This window comes from Schistocerca piceifrons, chromosome 2 (genome assembly GCF_021461385.2).
Source record: "Schistocerca piceifrons isolate TAMUIC-IGC-003096 chromosome 2, iqSchPice1.1, whole genome shotgun sequence".
Classification (NCBI taxonomy): Eukaryota; Metazoa; Arthropoda; class Insecta; order Orthoptera; family Acrididae; genus Schistocerca; species Schistocerca piceifrons.
In genome coordinates, this window is record NC_060139.1 from 511168414 (window position 1) to 511188026 (window position 19613).

Consider the following 19613-nt stretch of genomic DNA (forward strand, 5'->3'; position numbering starts at 1 on the left):
CTTCTCTATCAATACAAGTGCCTGAGAGACGACTTTAATTACAATCTCCTGGATAGTTTTGTTTCTCAAATCAAGAAGAGCGTTATCATGCAGTAGCACAGGTGATGTACTTGTGTTGCTCGACTTCCTTACGCTGAGACCGAAAGGTGTCTCAGTTGTTGGAAACAAATTCCAGCTGTGTTGCACACAGGCCTTGGGGCAGAATTCGTAGCCCAAAACACACTTTTGGAGCTATCAGATGTAAAATATTATGTTCACACTACTCTTTGCTCAAGTTTATGTCTTTTGGAGGGGCTCAGCCTTTCATTTCTTCTTAGGAAGTTAACGATAAAGGCATCATAAAACGTCACCAGTAACAGTACTGCATACGAATGCTCAATGAGCAACCTGATGGCGTTCTATAATAGTCAGTCCGATGATTTTTGTTATTTCGAATTAGAGCATGCAGTACTCCTACACCAGACTTCTTAACTTTGCCTGTTGAATGCATATGTCGCATGATGGTAAAACGGTAATCTATCACATATATCAGTAGTCGAGACTTCCTTAATGTGGAAAATCATTCATGCCAGAACGATCTTTGTTGAAACAAGAATATCTTTTTCTGGCGTATTTTTCCCAAAAGCACTCGCTCCACACACAATTCAAATCTTTCTAGCTGCCTCCTCTGCATTCATCCCTCTGTTATACCAAAAGTAAACGTTGTGTTGCCGATGTTACATCTATTTCCACTTGCGACTCAATTTTACAATGCTTAACTGTAGTTCATGATTTTCAAGTTTGCAAAATCCATTGCTTAACTGCCAGATGATAACTAGAACTTCAAATTCGAAAATGACAGTTGAGACACACACTGACAGCGTCGCGACGCGTTCACCTGGGCGGCGCCGGATTTCAGGCGGCGGGTGGCGTCTGGCCGGTGGCCGGTAGCCGCTGCAGCGCGAGGTAACGCTCTAGCGTAAGCTGTTATGATCGCGGCGCAGCCACGAGCTATCCTGCGGAATTGTTTCTGAAATACTTGTTATTGCTGGTGGGTACAATGTTAAGCGAATTATCTTCGATGTTCAGTCAGACTCATAACTTTAGACCGACTGTAGTTAAAAAAAAAAAAAAAAGAAAGAAATACAGTGGGACGCGAACAGGCGACTATAAGTTTAGAACGCATGACGATTGCCACTTTTTTTTAAAAAAAAACCCTTTTTTCGCTTTTTTTTGATATAGTTTCCCTTAAAAAGCCCCTTAGGAAAATGGAACTAAAAAAAACACCTAAATGCCGCCGCCACTTTTCATCCTATAACAAAAAATCTGATCCACTTCAGGCGTTGGCTCCTGAGTAAACCCACCCCAGAGAGCTGCCTATATACCGGGGAAATATGGGAAATCAAGGTTAGGGCTATCCTTTGGCACTTTTTTTTTTACATGATTACATTTAGGTAACGTGTACAAATAAGAATTCTAGTAACTAAGTGTTACAAGTGTTACAACAACAAAGGTGGCATAAAAGAGTAATGAAAAAATAAAAATGTAAATCACTGATGTAATTCCAACTAAAAGGTTCTTCAATAATGTAACTGGTTCCACTTGGAGCCTCGCCATCGTTATCTGATATCTCCAATAGCGCCTTTGAAGGGCATCTGGAACGAAGGCATTCAGCTTTGCTAGTGCCTCAAGGAAAACAGCATCCCTGCAGCAGCTTGTCTCTTCCTTCGCTCATGGCTGACAAGGCAGAACGTTCAGCCGTTAGAGTGATGCGGCACATAACATTAACCGCAGCTTGGCACTCCCCAGCTGAGTAGGGGGTTAACGAAGACGCTGCGTAAATAATTTGCGAAGAGCGTACTGTATTTCGGTGTGCGTTCGAGGGCATTGTGAGCATTTTGTAGGAACCACCAGTAATCAAGCTGCTCTTTCTCTCCGTCGCTAAAGATGTAGGCGATGGTAAGTCCTTTGAACCATGTAAGCGCATGATATTTTGCAGCCGGAAAGTAAGTTTCATCGGGACAGAGTAGGGTCTGAGGGTCAATCATATCAGGTGTGACCCGGAGGTAACAAGCCAATATCTTCTGTCTTAGTCGCCAAACTCCGGACGATGATGCGCAAGTAAAACGGTGTTCATCGGTATCAAAAGGTGACAATCTGGGCAATAAGGGGAGTCTGCCAGTCCAATGGTGTGAAGTCGCTGTCGTGTGGCATATTTTTTGTTGGCGATCTGATACCACTTCGAACGCACCGTGGATGGCAGAAAGTTGTGGTGTATCGTGTTCCACACTCTTGGCCAGTGAGCCGTAGGGTACTTGTTTTCCACCACGTTATGGGGAACAGCCCGCAGAAGGTTGGTATAAAAATCTTTCGACTTTGGTGGACGTGTGTCGGAGAAGTTCGAGCTGACATAGCTGTAATCAAGAATGAAGGTTGACACATGGGAGAGCTGTGGTGCGACGTGCGCTACCGACACCGGCGGGTCGTTAGAGACTGGCATCAGAACCTGTAGTAAACGACCCGTGAGAGAGGTGTATTGACTTTTCCATCGTTTCCTCATGTTGCTCATGTAAAGGGCAGCTGCTCTCGCCCTGACGTTGACCAATCCCAGCCCTCCTTTGTGCACTGGGAGGGTAAGAGTGTCGTATCGTACTTTAAAGATATGACCTGCGGAAACGTAGTAACTGAATGCCGCCTGAAGCCGGCGACCTATCTGCAGCGGTAGTGGTAGGACCTGTGCCACGTGATTGAGTTTTGATGCCACGTAGAGGTTCAGGTATTCAACACGTTGTAGCTGATTCAAGTCCCGGAGCAGATTCTGTCGCACCATTGCGCGTATGATCTGTAATAACCGTCGGTAGTTTGCTGCAGCTGTTTTACGTACATCTTTCTTGAACGTGATTCCCAAATATCGCAAATCAGAAACTGATGGGAGGGGATCGAGGGATTCCGGTCCGAGACCACGCCCAATATCCAACGCCGCCGACTTGTTGATGTTCAGAAGACTGCCTGCGGCCTGTCCGTATCGCTCAATCCAGGTTAGTACGCTTTGAACTTCGTCATTGGAACGAACCAGCAGTAGCAGGTCGTCGGCGTATGTCCCGTAGCGAAAGGTGACGTCCCGCAACGTGATGCCAGATAGGCGGTGGTTTAGGCCCCCTAGGAGTGGCTCGAGTGCGATTTCAGAAAGGGGACAACCCTGTCGTAGAGACCTCTTAATGGGTACTGGTCCTACCGTCCTTCCATTGACCTGGACGTGTGAGCTGGCTGCGGTCCAAAGGCGTCGTAGGGTGTCGATGAGGCCCGGGGGGAATCCCATACAGTCCATCACTCGTAGGAGGAAGTTGTGGTGCACTCTATCAAAGGCGCGGTTGAAATCGACGGAGACGATCGCCGCTCTCAGACAGCACGCAGAAGCGATCGCTATGAAGTCCCTGCAGTCACCGGTGGCCATGTGTATGTTGGCTTCTCCCCCCTGCGACGTCTGTTCTGGAGCGAGGATCATCGGCAAAGTCGTCTTAATACGGCTCGCCATAATCCTGCTGATAATCTTGTAATCGGTGTTCAGCATTGTAAGCGGCCGATAGTCGTTAATCGATAGCCCTCCACCTGGCTTGTGTACCGGTATGAGAATACCGTCTACACAGTCTGGAGACATAAGTTCGCGGAACATTATAACCCAGCGAGGCATCATGATATCACGGAAAAGTCCTGTAGAATTCGATGGGCAATCCATCAGGTCCAGGAGACTTATTGGCCGCACCTTTGTCCACGGCTTCTTCGACTTCTTCGAGTGAGATTTCCTCTGTTAGCGCATTCACGGTAGCCTCGTCGATAGTACGTGTTACCTGCTGTCCTTGTAAAGATGACGAAAATGATCCTCCACCGCCTTTACTATGGTTGCCTGGGTCGTACATAAGCGACCGTCGTGTGTCCTGAGTTGTGTGATTAAATGTTGGCGTTGTCGGCGCTTATCCGCCACAACGTGGTGCATAGTGGGTTCCTCTGCAACCGTTCGGTCGTGCCGTCGCGATCGAACTACTGCACCTTCTAGTCGGCGCTTCGTCAATGATAGTATGTGAGCCTTGATTCTGCTTTGGCCACGTTGTCTCTCCGGGGAAGGGGGTAAGGCGTCGACGTCCCTGAGTGCCGCATAGTAAAAATCGAGGGTCTGTCGATGCCACGCAGTCACGTCCTTGCCATATTGCGTAAGTGTCCTACGGATTGCTGGTTTGGCACAGAGGAGCCACCACTCCAGGGTCGAGGTGTATCGTGGGTGGCGGCGTTCACAGTCAGTCCACGTTGCTGCAACTTGCCGACGGCAATCCAGGTCCTGGAGATGAGTTATGTTGAGCTTCCAAAAGCCATTGCTGCGCCAGACTTGTTGCGGGCGTAGGTGTATAGTGCAGATATAGGCACTGTGATCGGAATAAGCTTGAGGCCATAGTTCGACGTCCACCACACCTTGTGTGAGATCTTGTGACACATATATGCGGTCAAGTCGGCTGGCCGAATGACTGGTAAGATGAGTGTGGCCAGAGCGGTTACCGTGGACTTTTTCCCACGTGTCGCACAAGTGAAGTTCTTGGATCATCGCACCCAGTTCCGGACAAGGCATGTACTGTGGGATTTGGTCCTTGGGGTGAAGTACGCAATTAAAATCGCCGGCGAAGACGCTGTGGTCGTATCGTCCAAGGAAAAGGGGAGCGACATCTGTGGAGTAGAATCTGGCGCGGTCGTGACGTCTTGTGGTACCCGACGGCGCGTAAACATTAATGAATCGGGTGTTGAGTGCCGTAAGTGCTATTCCTCGCGCGGAGGGAAGAAACGTGACGTCAGTAACTTCAATACCTTCACGCACTAATATTGCCACTCCGGTGTCTGCAGGGCTACCGGGCGTCACATGTGTGACGTAACCGTAAAAGTGCGGGAGGGCAGTCGTTTTCACTTCTTGTAAGAAAGCAAAGTCAACTCCCATGGCTCGTGTGGTTTCTTTCAGAAGTTGGATCTTGACAGGAGAACTGATCATGTTGATATTCATTGTCGCCAGGCGGTAAGCCTGGCAACGCGTTGTTTGGGCGAGGTAATCCATCTTGAAGTTGGAGAGAAGCGAACATCGGAAGTGATGTCACCCCCCGCCGAACGCGGCCCTCCTTGTGCTGCTTATGCGGCATGATCCGGCGGCGCCTCAGCTGGCCGCGGATCGGGATCTTGTGTCTCGACGTCCTCGGCCCACGAAGCGGGCGCGGATGTCTGTTCGTGTTCCATAGCCTCGGAATGTTTGATAGTAAGGGACCAGGCGACTTCGCTGCCTGCACTGGTACCTTCCCGCTGCTCACAGTTTCTGTAAATGGGCTGATGGTCGAAAGCTGCATGTTTTTCTGTCTGTTCTGCAAGGTTGGATTCAGTGGAAACAGCCTCAGCTTCGCGGCTGGTTTCTTGAGTGATCAGTTGTTCTTCCCCGGCCGAATGCGAACAGCTGTGCTCCGACACGGTCCTACGACGGCGCTTTCGGCGTTTCGGTGATCGCTGTTTCCGTACATGGCCTTCATTGTCAGAAGACGGCACTGACTCACGGTCCGCCGGAACAAACGCTTCGGTCGGTACAATAAGAGAATCAATTGCCATCTTGCTGTCGTCAATGTCTGTCGCGTTCGGTAGCTCCAGAGTCGTAGTACTATTTTCCACCACTGGCCAGGTCGGCGGATCATCTAGGTTTTTGTCCTTTGAAAGTGATTTCTGTACCGCTGGAACGGTCGGCTGTGTCTGTTGTGTGGAGAACGTCGTGAGCGCAGCCGCGTAAGTCACGGGTAGAATAGTCTTCGTCGCTGGTGTTGCAACGTCCTTCGGTGGGAGTTGTGTGATCCGACGCTGGAGGCACTTGGAACGAAGGTGACCTTCCTTGCCGCATCCGGAACACGTCTTCGGCTGGCCGTCATAAATAACTATGGCCCGGCACCCTCCTATCTGTAGATAGGATGGCACGTGTCGTTGGAGATCAATGCGCACTTGGCGTACTCCATTGAGTACTGGATACGTCTTAAACTGGGTCCATTTTTCAGCCACGTGTTCGTAGGGGCGGAGCGCCGCTACAACTTCTGCCGCCGGGAGTTCAAATGGAAGTTCGAATATGTGTACAGTCCGCAGTCCCATTGCGGCATGGCCGACCTTGACGTTGCCAACATTGCCATCTGCGTGGCAGAAGCGGAGTTCTTGTTTCATCTCACGAAGCACCTTGTCGCATGTAGTTTCGTTTATGAGCTTTACATTGACCGTGCTACTGACGATCGAAAAGTGAATGCCGACAATGTCGGCAGCCGGGATCTTGGCTTCTTCTTTTAAAAAGCGTTCGGCTTCGAGCGCCTTTGGTCGGGTAAAGTCGTTCCGAAATGTGAATTTCAAGGTTGATCTTCTGTATTGGTTTGCCATGGTCTTGTAGCGCTACGGCGTCACGGTAGTGTCGGCCGAAGAAAGTAAACAAGGCGCGAGGGGCTCTCTCTGACAGCGGAGAGCACACACCGCACGTCTGCTTCGCTCGGCTGCGAGAGCCGCACTCAGTCACTAGACCACGGGCTGACATAGTCCAACAACGTCTCGGAAGTAGATAACACTCCTCCTGACACTTCCCCAACACTTCCCCATCTTACAGTGTTGCCAGATTGCGCAGATTGCCGGACTTAGAGTTGTCAGGGGCGGTCAGTTTTATTGACCACCTTAAGTTAATGACTCGGACTCAGTCGCTGTGGCGGCCGGCCGGCGGTCAGTTTTATTGTCTAAGACTGTACATTCCAGAGAGACCCTAGTTAAGGCCCATTGCTTTACCGCAGCTGGTCACTCACTTCAAGAAAGGCAGAATCGCAGTTGAGCGTTTCGTCCTTTTTTAAACGTCTGCGGATTTCGTCGCAGAACTGCCGCCCTTACCGTAACTTTACCGTTTGCTCATATAGATGTGCTATCAATGTCCTTCTTCATATGACGATAGTATAAGTGGAGGACGGTTTTGTGGGGTGACTAGGTGCTCCGGCGGTTTGAAATTAATATATTTGACTGAACGATTACTTTTGATATTGAAGCTATAATTTTTCAAAGAGAGGACGGGACTTGTTCTTTCTTGTCCGTTTTACGAACGAAGTGTTATACTGTCATCTCTCGCAGTGACCCCAGAGGTAAAACTAGAGAAAGTCAGGCTCACAAAGACGGCCATCTTCCATCCCCCGTGGCTTCTGCTAAAGGAATGGAGAAAAGTTATTTCAGTAGACTACGTAGACACGCACCGAATGGCGCAGTATATACGTAGATGTAGAAAACATTTTACAGCCATCCTGAGATGACCGCTCTTCAGGTAACCGTAACATGGGGGTCAGTCAGAGCTGGACGCAATGTTGTCATAATATACTTCGTGCCATTTATGATGGACGTTACTCAAATAATTAAAAGCATAGAACAAAAATTTGATGCGTAAGATATAGCACTGGTGCCGTCTAAAACTGCCTCTAGCTTTATCAGTAGTGGTGGTAAGTTCCTATATGTCCAAACTGCTGAGGTCATCGTTCCATAGGCTTACACACTACTTAATCTAACTAAAGACAACACACACACGCATACCTGAGGGAGGACTGGAACCTCTGACGGAGGGACCCGTGCGACCCTTGTTAAGGCGCCTCTGGCCTCATTTCTCAGAGACATAGGGTCCAAAAGTTTCTTCGAGTATGCCATATCCAAATAGAACCACTCATTTGTTATTAAATCCCGTAGATGTACAAAATTCCTGAGTTATTTACTTTTAAATAATGTAGCGCGCGAGTCGAGATGCCATACGGTGGCTGACAAGGGACCCACCAGAAATTCCTGTCATGAGCTTTCATGAGCATCATATATGTGTGCCTTGTAAAGATGCCTTACGGTGGCTGACAAGGAAACCGCCAGAGATGCCAATCGTGAACTTTCACGAGCTTTATGTTTGTGTCTCCTGTACCTGTAACGATAGTCGTGTTTTGACCAGTCGATCGTAGCGCAGAGGCTAAGATTCACGGCTACCATTCTGGCGGCACGGATTCATATCCTGCCTGTGAACCTTTATTCAGTTTCATCGTACCGAATATAACTAAGTGGTATATGTCATCCTAATTATTAAAAAAAGTCATTTCCCTAAAAAATTGTCATTATAGCAAACTTTATTCAAATATGTTTTCCATTTGTTACAGAGTAGATTCAAGAATCGTCTTGCTGGTCATCTCTTGCATAGCTTGCTCTGCTAGAACAGAATTCCCGATGCTGTTTTTCGCTGAAACAACCGATACACAAATTCGTAGAACGTCACCCACAATTAATGAGAGCTACTGCCCTGCCGACACTCTGGTTTTTCAGAAGCGATATCGGTAAGATAGGTCGCCTGAATTCGAAAACGATTGTTCTATATTAGATCAAATTCGATACGAACCACGCGTATTTGATCAGTCCTGTGAAAACGGATGCACAAAATTGATGCAGAATTAAAGTATGTATTTTTTATGGACTCCTCCCCCGGAGCTATTTTTCTATTAGTCTTTGGCAATTTTGAATACTTCTCGTGAAAATTTAAAATTGCCTACAAAATTCGCAGAATTGACCATGAGGAATACATTTGGATAGGATAATTTTTACAGTGGGAGTGTATGATTTTCTGTCGTGTACAAAGATGTCACTCTAATGTATCTGTCCTTCCACGAATCACCACTGTGAGGAAATTTTTGTTTTCTCACGTACAGTGGAATGATAGACTTCAAAAAATCTTCGTACAGCACTTTCGTGAAGTTCCCTGAATCCGTGCAGGTGACAGTTACATTCTTGAAATTTATGAGTCAACTCGCAAACTCTGTTTGAACAATGAGACAAATTTTTTGGATGGTTCTAGCTTACGTGGAAGAACGTCAGGCAGTGTCCTTCCTGACGCAGTTACAGTAAGCTCTGCTGTGAGCGAATAGCTAAATTTGTTGAAATCCTTTTTCTGCGCAGGGACGGTTTTCGCTCCTTGTTCTGCAAGAGATCTAATGTGCATCGGTTGCTACTGGCAGCCGGTTTCATCGGTATCAGTTACATAACTGAAGTCAAAATTAGGTATCAGTTCTTTCACCCATATCTGGAATCGCCCGCGCAGCTGCTAATATCTCGTCCGTCGTTGTGAACTCCTTAGAGCTGTACACATATTTGGAATGGAAAACGCATTTGAAGAAAGTGATCGGTAATGATTGATTTATTAAGGAAATTACTCAAAATGTACAAACGTGTGTGAAATCTTATGGGACTTAACTGCTAAGGTCATCAGTCCCTAAGCTTACACACTACTTAAACTAATTAGCCTAAGGACAAACACACACACCCATGCCCGAGGGAGGACTCGAACCTCCGCCGGGACCAGACGCACAGTCCATGACTGTAGCGCCCCAGAGCGCACGGCTAATCCCGCGCAGCTAATGAAATTACTGCACTGAAAATAATTATTAGAATAACTCTGCGTAACATATACTATTTAATGATTTTCTTTACGATTAGTTTGCAGAAATAGTGGGTAGATAGAATTTGTACGTATACTGCAAGCTGCCGCTGCGATCGGCTTGCTTTGCTGAAATGTTACTAGCGTTCTAGTTGTAGGAGATACGCATAAAAATTCAAAACAAATGTTCTCGGAATCCACTGAGTCTAACTTTACCAGGGATAATGGTGGCGATAGGTCATATTATGGAAGCAATGAGACCTTGGTAGATTACTGGAGGGAGCTGGAACCAAATCCGCACTCACAAGTCACCTAATTCCCGTAAATTCCGGGGAGCGTTCAGTGACGTTTAGTGTTCTATCGGGTTCAAAACTGGCGAGCTGCGGGGCTAGCACATCAACGGAGCTCCGTCACACTCCTGGCCCTGTAACATGGCAAATTATCCTGTTGAAAAAACCGGCTGCTGTCGGGAAACATGATCTTCATGAAGGAGTGTACGTTGTCTGCAACCAGTATAAGATACTCCTAGGCCGTCATGGTATCTTGCACGAGCTCCACTGGACCCATGGATATCTAACTGAGGGTTCTGCAGGGCGTAACGGAGATGCCGCCAGCTTGTCTCCGTCCCGTAGTACAGCTTTCAAGCAGCTCCCTTAGAAGACGACGAATTCGCGCCCTCCCGTCGGCGTGATGAAGAAGGTATCGGAATTCATCAGACCATGCAACGGTCTGCCACAGTGCCAAGATCCAATATTGATATTCATAAAGCCATTTCAGTCGCAGTTGCCGATACCGTGGTATTAGCAATGGCACATGCACATAACTTTGGCTGCAGAGGGCCATCGTTAGGAGTTTTCGGTGCACTGTGTGTTCAGGCACGTGTTCTGCCCAGCATTAAAGCCTGGTATTAGTTCCGCCACAGTTCGCTGACGATCTTGTTTTACCCTCCTGACCAGCCTTCAACGTCCGACATCTGTAGCCAGGAGTAGCCATTGAATCTCAATTTGTCAGGACGTGGTTTCACTTTGGTTTCGACACGTGTTTAAGGCGCTCACCGCAGCACTTACCGAACACCCGACAAGTCGTGGAGCTTCAGAAATCTCGTGACGAGCCTCCAGGCCATCACAATTTGCCATGGTCAAAGTCAGATGATTGCACGCCTTCCCCTATCTACACACGGGCAGCATGCTCACTGATGTCACAAGCACCGTGTGTGTCAGACTAGCTGTCATTCCTCTTCAGGTAATGCTGCCATCGCCTGGACGGGTTTATATCAGTAGTTTGTCGGAGGTCATACTGTTCTGGCTGATCAGTGTACATCTCGATTCATGTTCAAGACAGCCTGAATGAATGGATACACCGGCCGTGGTGACCGAGCGGTTCTAGGAGCTTCAGTCCGGAACTTCGCTGCTGCTACGGTCGCAGGTTCGAATCCTGCCTCGGGCATGGATGTGTGTGATGTCCTTAAGTTAGTTAGGTTAAAGTAGTTCTTAGTCTAGGCGACTGATGAGCTCAGATGTGAAGTCCCATAGTGCTTAGAGCCATTTGCGTGGATGCAAATCATGGCATGAAAAATAAAGTCTTAGAACGCAGAGTCACCTCCGGCTTGAACTACAGTTTGCACACACTGCGTGTGACGCGACACATTAGGCCACTGGTGCACTTGGCTTATGTATCGATTGATAACAGGATAAATCGCTAATCGTCGGACCACATTACACTCCTCCATTCAGTTGCTATGTAGTTTTGTATTTTGGCCCGCTGAATTCGTGCAATTATTTATGCCGCTGCAATCAATGGCCCTTTCGCGATGTACCAGACTCCTTATATCTATTGCTTACATTTAATTTCGCAATGTTCACTCGGAAGTTGCTTGAACTGACTTACGTTCATCAACAGCTCCAATTCCTATCCGATTTTAAAATGACTGTCATGGAAAAGGCGTTGCAGTCTTCCGCAGTCTTTGTCAGTTAGGATATTTTTCAGTATCATAGTTCACGCTGTGTGACACGGCAGTAAATGAAAACTAATTTCTATAATTCGTTGGATAGTATGCGTTTATATATCAACGAATCAGCCAATATGGTTGACGCTGTGGTCAGGGGCACATTCAAACACGATAGCTCCTTTTTGTTATTTAGGGATTCGCAGACGTCGACTGTCTTCATTAACGGAATGGCCCACACTGCGTGTTATGGGTACAAGCAGAGGTATTTCTGTTGATGACTGAGGACAGCGTACTGTACAACATTAAGTCAGTAGTTACTTCATAAGCGGAAAAATAGTTACAGCTGTTATGAGTAGCCTGTTTCTAGGTTGGTTAGTACCTCCAAGTATATATAGCTCAAGCAAGCCATTAATGTTAACTTTCCGTTGGGTAGAAGGTTAGGTACTAAAGTGTGGATGCATGGACGCAAAACGGTGTATCTACACTGACAGGTGCAGTCACTTTGCAACTTTGCAATGCAGTTAGGACAGTGCAGAAAACATCAGGTAGTGATGTTTTTGTAGGAAGATCGTTAGATGCCATTTCACTAAGATGACTTCCGTCAGCAGTGGTGGGTCACACATGAGCCTCGTACCAGTTCGACAATACACACAGCGGTCCAGGCAACCAGTGTGCTCTTTTAAGGGGTTGTCTGACATTTTCACTGGTGAGCTAGTATCAGAGGTCAGCAAGTAAGGGACGTTTCATTGACTTGTTACGTCATGTGAGACCATTCAAATGTGGAGTCTGCTGACTGGGGAACGGATGTATGTATGCTGAGAATCACTAGGGTTCAAATGGCCCTGAGCACTATGGGACTTAACATGTGAGGTCATCAGTCCCCTAGAACTTAGAACTACTTAAACCTAACTAACCTAAGGACATCACACACATCCATGCCCGAGGCAGGATTCGAGCTTGCGACCGTAGCGGTCGCGCCGTTCCAGACTGAAACGAATCACTAGGGGAGAGGATAAGAAGTACATGAGACTAAGAGAGTTAATTAAGGTCGTAATGATAATGAAAAGGCGTTAAATTGGACATTAAACAATTTTACTGGATCCTAGGTCCATCAGAGGAGTCCTCTGGTGTATTCCAAGAAAGAAGAAAAATCAGGGGTGAGCTAAATGAAGTAGAGAAATGACATTAAGAGGCATGCAGAGTCAATAACAACAACTACGGATGAAAACTAAAAAGCGAGTAAAACTCTACAGGAGGTGCATATCCGATGCTGCATGTCGGCTACCTGATGGGGGTTCAAGTTTACACAACTGAATGAAAAGGTTGCACGGAATTGGAGAAGCTTGAGAAACTATGCTTAAGGAGGGTCTCGGGTGTAGTTCTTGGTTCAATTAACGTCTTAAACAGACCACGCTGAAGGGCGTTCTGAAAAGTAATATCTCTGAATTTATGTTGTGAAAACTCTCAGATCATTTTAAATAAAAGAAATAGTATTTCCCTTCTGCACCTTTATTCCTTACGTCTATATATTTATTTCTCAGTATAGTCACCCTGCCGACGAACACATATCTCCCAACGAGAGACCAATTTGTTGATAGCGTCACTGTAAAATGTTTTACTTTGTTGACGGAGTCACAACCTCACCTCTGCTCGCACCGTTTCATCACTATCAAAGTGAAGTCCTCGATGCTGTACTTTAAGTTTCGGAAACAGATGAAGATCTGATTGGGCCAAGTCACGTGTGTGGTTGATAGCGTCGGATTGTTGCAGATGTCGCAGCGTTCGTGTGTAGTCTGGCATTGTAACTCAAAAGGAGATGGTGCTCCATGTGTGGACGGCCTTTTCAAATTCAAAACTCAGTTACAGATCGCTGTTTGTCACACAGAGGCACAGCGCTTTGTTACACTCTACCATTAGGAGTTCTCTAGCGGCAGAGTGCTCCAATGGTTGAAAATGGCTCTGAGCACTATCGTACTTAACATCTGAGGTCATCCGTCCCCTAGAATGTAGAACTACTTAAACCTAACTAACCTAACGACATCACATACATCCATGACCGAGGCAGGATTCGAACCTGCGACCGCAGCGGTCGCGCGGTTCCAGGCTGTAGCGCCTAGAACCGCTCGGCCACACCGGCCGGCAGAGTGTTCCAAATATGTAAGCATGGAGAATAAAGATCAGGAATGATATACTGTTTTTTTTATTTAAAGAGTTTTAATAGTTTTCACATTAAAAATTCAGCAGCATTACTTTTCAACACTCCCTTGTAAGTACATACTGTACCTTATGATTGCAAAACCAATTTAAATAAGATTATTTACTCATAGAAGCTGAAAGTCGACATTGACTATTTTATGATAAATAAACCATAATCCAACAAACTGTTTCGAAGTTTGTAATTTGAGCATACCAAACAAAAACTTTCTACAGTAGGTTTCCGACAATTATGTTCTTTAACACTGGAGACACAAAGAGATGCAATTTTAAAATCGGGGCAGCTTTGTACAGTGATCAGTTGCACGCAGGATGCTTGTGTTCAGTTACAGTCTCCATTTAATCATGAATGGCTATTTTGTGACACTGAAATGGAAAATTTTACTTATTGGTACTATTCGCTAATTTATCGAGGTAACATATTCACTGTCTGACGCAGGCGTTGCCCACGCAGATGAATTACCGTACCTGTTCACTTCTGAGGCCGGTAAGGAAGACGAGATACCATCAGATTCTGTCGAGGCGAAGACCATCGCACGACTGACCCGATTATGGACAAACTTCGCTAAAACAGGGTAAGTACGCGGATATATCCACCACAAGTTAATAAACGCTTGCGCGAACAAATGGCGGGAAGATCAGTAGATGCCACTTCATTAGTAGATTCATACAACTCTTTGTGCATCTTTTTTGTGTCAACAGAAAGGTTAAGCCTTATGTATAATTATTTACAAATATCGATGCTGTGCTGCAGTAAGTAATAAGCTACTATCCACTTCCGAACGAAAGAGCTGTATCTCACATTCCTGTAAACAATATAAACAGTTGAAATGTAGCAACAACACTCTAACTTAAGTGCTGAGAGCTACTTGCGCACTAAACGAGGTGTCTCAGCAACTGATTGCTCAACGGAAGAAGGATGAACACAGATAATGCTATGAACCCAATGACGTCTCTCATGACGCGATATGAGGGCCGTGTACAGTGAGGCAAGGAGACAAATGTGTGTGTTTCAGATTCCTCGCTTGCGACAAATGTTCTAAAATATGGTTCTTCTTGTTTTAAGCTTGTCTGTAAACTAAATTTTTAATGTACTGTGGTAATGCAATATTTAAAATCTTTCTAAGTGTTTCGTTTCAGTAGTAATAATTTAAATACTACCTATTTCTATGAATAACGGTATTATTAAGTGACTTTGTATGTAATTCCGAATCAATTTATGACTCCAAAAAGAATGATTCATCTGCAGAATTCTTCTTCTGTATGTGTTTCCGTACCTCCTCCTCTTGCGGAATGTTGCAATGTGGACAGCACAAATTTCCATTCCGCGTTTTCCTTCTTTAATATCACTGTCCCATTACTATTCTTGAGCAAGTGATCGTTATTTCCATACTACTGTAAATTTTCTTTCATTTTTGCTGTATCTTTCATGAAAAGTCAGTTGCGTAACACTCAATGAAGCGTGTAAATGACGCAGATGAAGTAAAAGAAATATCAGAGAAAACCGGTCGGAAATGGTGTATCGACAATGTAATGAAAGTTGGGTCCAGCCTATGACACAAACGTAGATTTTCTGTCTTTCGTGTGGCTTCGCCTTTAACCATTATACGGTCTGAGCACGTCTCCAGACATGACTCAAAATTTCACTGTCGCTGATATTTCCGCCTATTACTACTACTTCCGAACCTCATGTTCTAACAACAGTATAGCCAGAGGAACGGATAACAAGGTGAATGTCACATTATTCTGCCTTAGGGATATGCGTTAATTTAATTACAACCACTGAAATGAAAGTCATTCCATTTACTCGTAATTGATTTAAACCTCATTGATACTAGTGGATTTAATTCGTTTGATGCATATCCACTGGCTGGCATGTTCTATGGCCCTACATCACATCTGTTCCTTCTACCGGTCCTAATGCGAAATGAAAAACCTACTTTTGTTTGTTACGAAGTAATGAGCTAGAATATCACTGGCAATTAAATTTTTTCAGGTCTGGAGCATTCTCTGGAAGTCTAATCGTTAAAAGTGAATCATATAAAGCCTGGATAACAGAAGTGGAGATCCAGTCTGACATTACTTTTCCCCAGTCAGAGGCATTAATTTCATACAATGACTTTATTTAAATCGTCAACTCACAGATTCAAAATTTTATTCTTAAATAATCATTTCATATTTTTGAGCCACAGTAATGTAGTAACGTTTGAATGATATTTTCGCCATTTGACTGTACAAACGTTTTTGTTTTATATTAATATCAAGATTTCGGCATTGAACCATTATCAGGTACAGCAATGCTGGCTATAATACGTGAAGTCATCGTTCAGTTCTATTTAACCGGCTGTCTCCGCGTGACTTTGCACTTATCTACAAGCTGGGCACTCAGTTCAGTAGAACTTGACGATGACTTCACTTCTTGAAGAATTATACCCAACGCTATCGTACTTGATATTAGCTCAAGGGTCTACAGCGGTGAAACCGGTTCCCCACAGATCACCCAAGTTAAGCGATGTCTGGCTGGGCTAGCACTTGGATGGGTGACCATCCTGTCTGCTGGGCGCTGTTGGCAAGCGGGTGGTGCACTCAGCCCTTGTGGCGCAAACTGAGAGGCTACATGCCTGAGAAGTAGCGGCTCCGGTCTCGTAAACTGACATACGGTCGGGATAGTGGTATGTTGACCACATGCCCCTCCATATCCGGATCCAGTGTGGGCTGAGGATGACACGGTGGCCGGTCGGTACGGCTGGGCCTTCCAAGGCCTGTTTGGACAGAGTTTGGTTAAGTTTTTTAATGGCTCAAGGCCGAAATTATGATAGTTATGTGAAATTGAGAAGTTTGCACAATCAAATGGCGGAAACATCATTCAATCATTATTGTTAAATGGGCACATCCTTACGAAATACAGCGCTTATTATTGAGGTTTCTTTGCAATGAATTGCATCACGTTCTTTTAATGGATAGCTATGCTGATAATAATCTCACAGTTGCTACGAAGCAATATTTTCTTTTCAAAATCTCGATAAAAACGTTTCTGTACCAGCTATGTTGTTATTTCGTTGCATCATTGTTTGGTACAGAGACTCGATGTAATTTCTAAATGATAAAACAATTCTAAATATCACATTAGTGTGTCAAATTCATTACACAAGGTGAACTTTAGTGCATCATGCAATACGTTAAGTTATAGCCAGTTTCGGCCTGATGCCACTTGAAATTTTTAAATAGAATTCACACCTTACCGACACAATTACACTGTACATTGCCCACTGTCCGAAACTGACCTGTAATATACTATATTACATGATGTAGTAAAGGTCGTGTTGAATAAATAATTTAGCAACCTACGGTCGATCGAAACGTCAGATGATGTAAACTGTCTTTGTAACCCAGAAATTCGTCGAGACTGGAGGATGGTAATGACAAACGCTTAAGTCCCAAACTGATTGTGTAATTCTTCTGCAGGAATCCCACACCCGACCATCACGATCCGCTCTTCGCCGTGACGTGGCCTCCCTTCACCAGCGAGGACCGCAGCTACTTGGACATCGCCAACGACGGCCTGAGAGTGAAGAAAGACCTAATGAAGGACCGGATGCTTTTCTGGGATAAGATATACGGATCCTCAGTCACCACATCCCCAGTCTTACACCAACAGTTGTACACGAAAATTAAAAACGCCACAATATTTTAAGAGTAGGCCTGATAGTTTAGAGCGGGTATCACCATTGTAGTACTGTATTTTCTTCATGTGGCTGAAGTTTACTCACGATCACAAACTTTATAAGCTCATAATAATTTTTCCTGTGCACATTTTCATGATAACTTGTCCTAATGGTGAGAGGACAGAAAATAGAACGGAAAGCACAATCTTTAGATGTTTCTATAGCTCCAATCCATCCTAAGCGCTTTATATCGGTAATCCAATACATCAGTGACATAACATTTGCATCTCTTCAGAAACTATGAAGGTGATTCAAAATTAAGATTTGTGTCTTGGTATGATTTCCGCAAGGGTCGCAGAGTTATGACAAGCACTCACTGTTTCTCATTCACTCACAGAATGGCGGAAAAAGGAAGAATTTTCTCTGTAAACAGAGGAATTAAAGAACTTATATACAATTTTAGGAAGGAGTTTACGCTATTGAAATCTTTTATGGGTACATTGGTGAGTAACTACTAGCATAATACATATGAGACTACAGAAGGTCCTGGACAAATGCACGCAGCATTTATCGTTGAATTTCTGGATCCCATTTCCTTACTTATTCACGTCTTAGGGCTGGAAACATAAATATATTCACACATTCTCTTACATCTAATTACACCTGTCGGCTTACAGTGCAAAGCTTGGTATTTTATGTGCCAATTAAAGAAAATATGTGAGGCTGAGTAACCTGTTTACACTGCAATTGCAACCTAAAGTGTAATATTTATTTTATAAAACTGGAAAAATAACAAAACTTACAAAGAAGACAAGAAGGAAGAGAAACAGAAAAAAGGACAAGGAAAAACGGGAGGATAGAAGGTAAGAAACCAAGACTTCGAACAACGAGGTTGAAATTACACGTTATTGTGTACTTAAGAAGTCAGTTACGAGTAATGTGAACGCCACCATTATTTCAAGAAATAAGTCATTACCTCTTTTATTAAAACTGAATAAAAGTGTAACTTATCTGCTACCAGAATCAATCCTTCTCTCTTCATCTGAGTGTTTGCTGCCGTGAAACTCGGTCGCCCGAGCCCGTCCCGCCTGGCGGCGATCCGCCACACCCTTCGCTTGAGTAGCGTGGTCCTGCTTACACTGCATCGCTCACTCGAGTGGTCCTTGGGTCGATCGAGTCCAGTATTTATGCCTGGGAGGAGCTGGGTGTTCCCTAATCGGTCCTCGCCGAGTCGGGTGTTCCATCTGTGGTCCGCGCCCGCCAGACTCGGCTTCAACGGACCCCTCCAGTAGCGGATGTTCCGACTGCCGTCGACGCCCGTTTTGGCCGTCCTCAACGGTTGTGGTTGTCATCTGAGGTGTGTCAGACGCGATCTGAGATGTTGGGTACTCTATCTCATGAGTGTTACTATGATTTCCACTTCTGTTCCGTGCTGGGCGCTCCCTAATCGGTCCGCGCCGCGTCGTGTGTTCCGTCTGAGGTCCGCGCCCGCCAGACGCGGCTACGTTGTCCCTCTCTGGTCGCCGGTGTTCCCTCCGCCGTCCGCACCCGGCCTGGCCGTCTTCTGAAGTCGAGTTCATGATCTGTGGTGTGTCAGATCTGGTCTCTAATGTCCGACACTTTGTCTCACGGCTGTTCTCTCGGTCTCCACTTCTATTTCTTGTAGAATCCCGGAGTGTCCTGCGTTGAGTTTTCACAAGCTCAAGCGCTGGATTCAAGGCAGTGCTGATTTGGTATCCCGAGTCACTGTTGATTAGATTGTCTGTGACCTTAATCTCAATGGCTTCTTTAATGACACTGTCTCAAAATCTTGAGGTCTGTGTCACAATCTTGGTGTCATTGCAATCCATTGAAGTACCAGACAATGCTCTGCTATGGCTGATTTAGTTGCCTGCCTGAGTCTGGTATGTCTCTGGTGTTCTTTACACCTGCTGTTCACAGTTCTGGTGGTCTGGCCAATGTATGACATCCCACACTGGAATGGTATGTTGTAAATACCTGGCTTGCGTAGCCCCAGGTCATCTTTTACATTCCCCAGCATAGCCCCAATTTTGATGGGTGGGCAAAACATGCTCTTGATGTCATATTTCTGGAGAATCCTGCCGATCTTGGCACAGATAGGTCCGGCGTGTGGCAGGTATGCCATCTTCTTTGCCTCTTCTGGTTCTTCTTCTGGATCCTTTGGTCGGTTGGCAGGTTGAAGTGCCTTCTGGATATCTCTAGAGGAGTAACCATTCCTGCTGAACACTGATTGTAAGAGTTCTATTTCTGTGGCCAGCCTATCAGGATCTGACAGAGTTTGTGCTCTGTGGACCAGTGTTTTGAGCACTCCATT

The 19613-nt window shown here is 45.4% G+C and overlaps 1 protein-coding gene across 1 annotated transcript in view; it reads left to right on the top strand.

The window, feature by feature from the left end:
- Window positions 1-17485, top strand: part of LOC124777134 (juvenile hormone esterase-like) — a 170856-nt gene extending 153371 nt beyond the window's left edge. The window contains exons 9-10 of the mRNA XM_047252427.1: window positions 14053-14188; window positions 17079-17485. Of these exons, the coding sequence (XP_047108383.1) occupies window positions 14053-14188; window positions 17079-17307 (365 nt within the window). The 3' untranslated portion in view covers window positions 17308-17485. The remainder of the gene's footprint in view (window positions 1-14052; window positions 14189-17078) is intronic.
- The last annotated feature ends 2128 nt before the right edge of the window (window positions 17486-19613 follow it).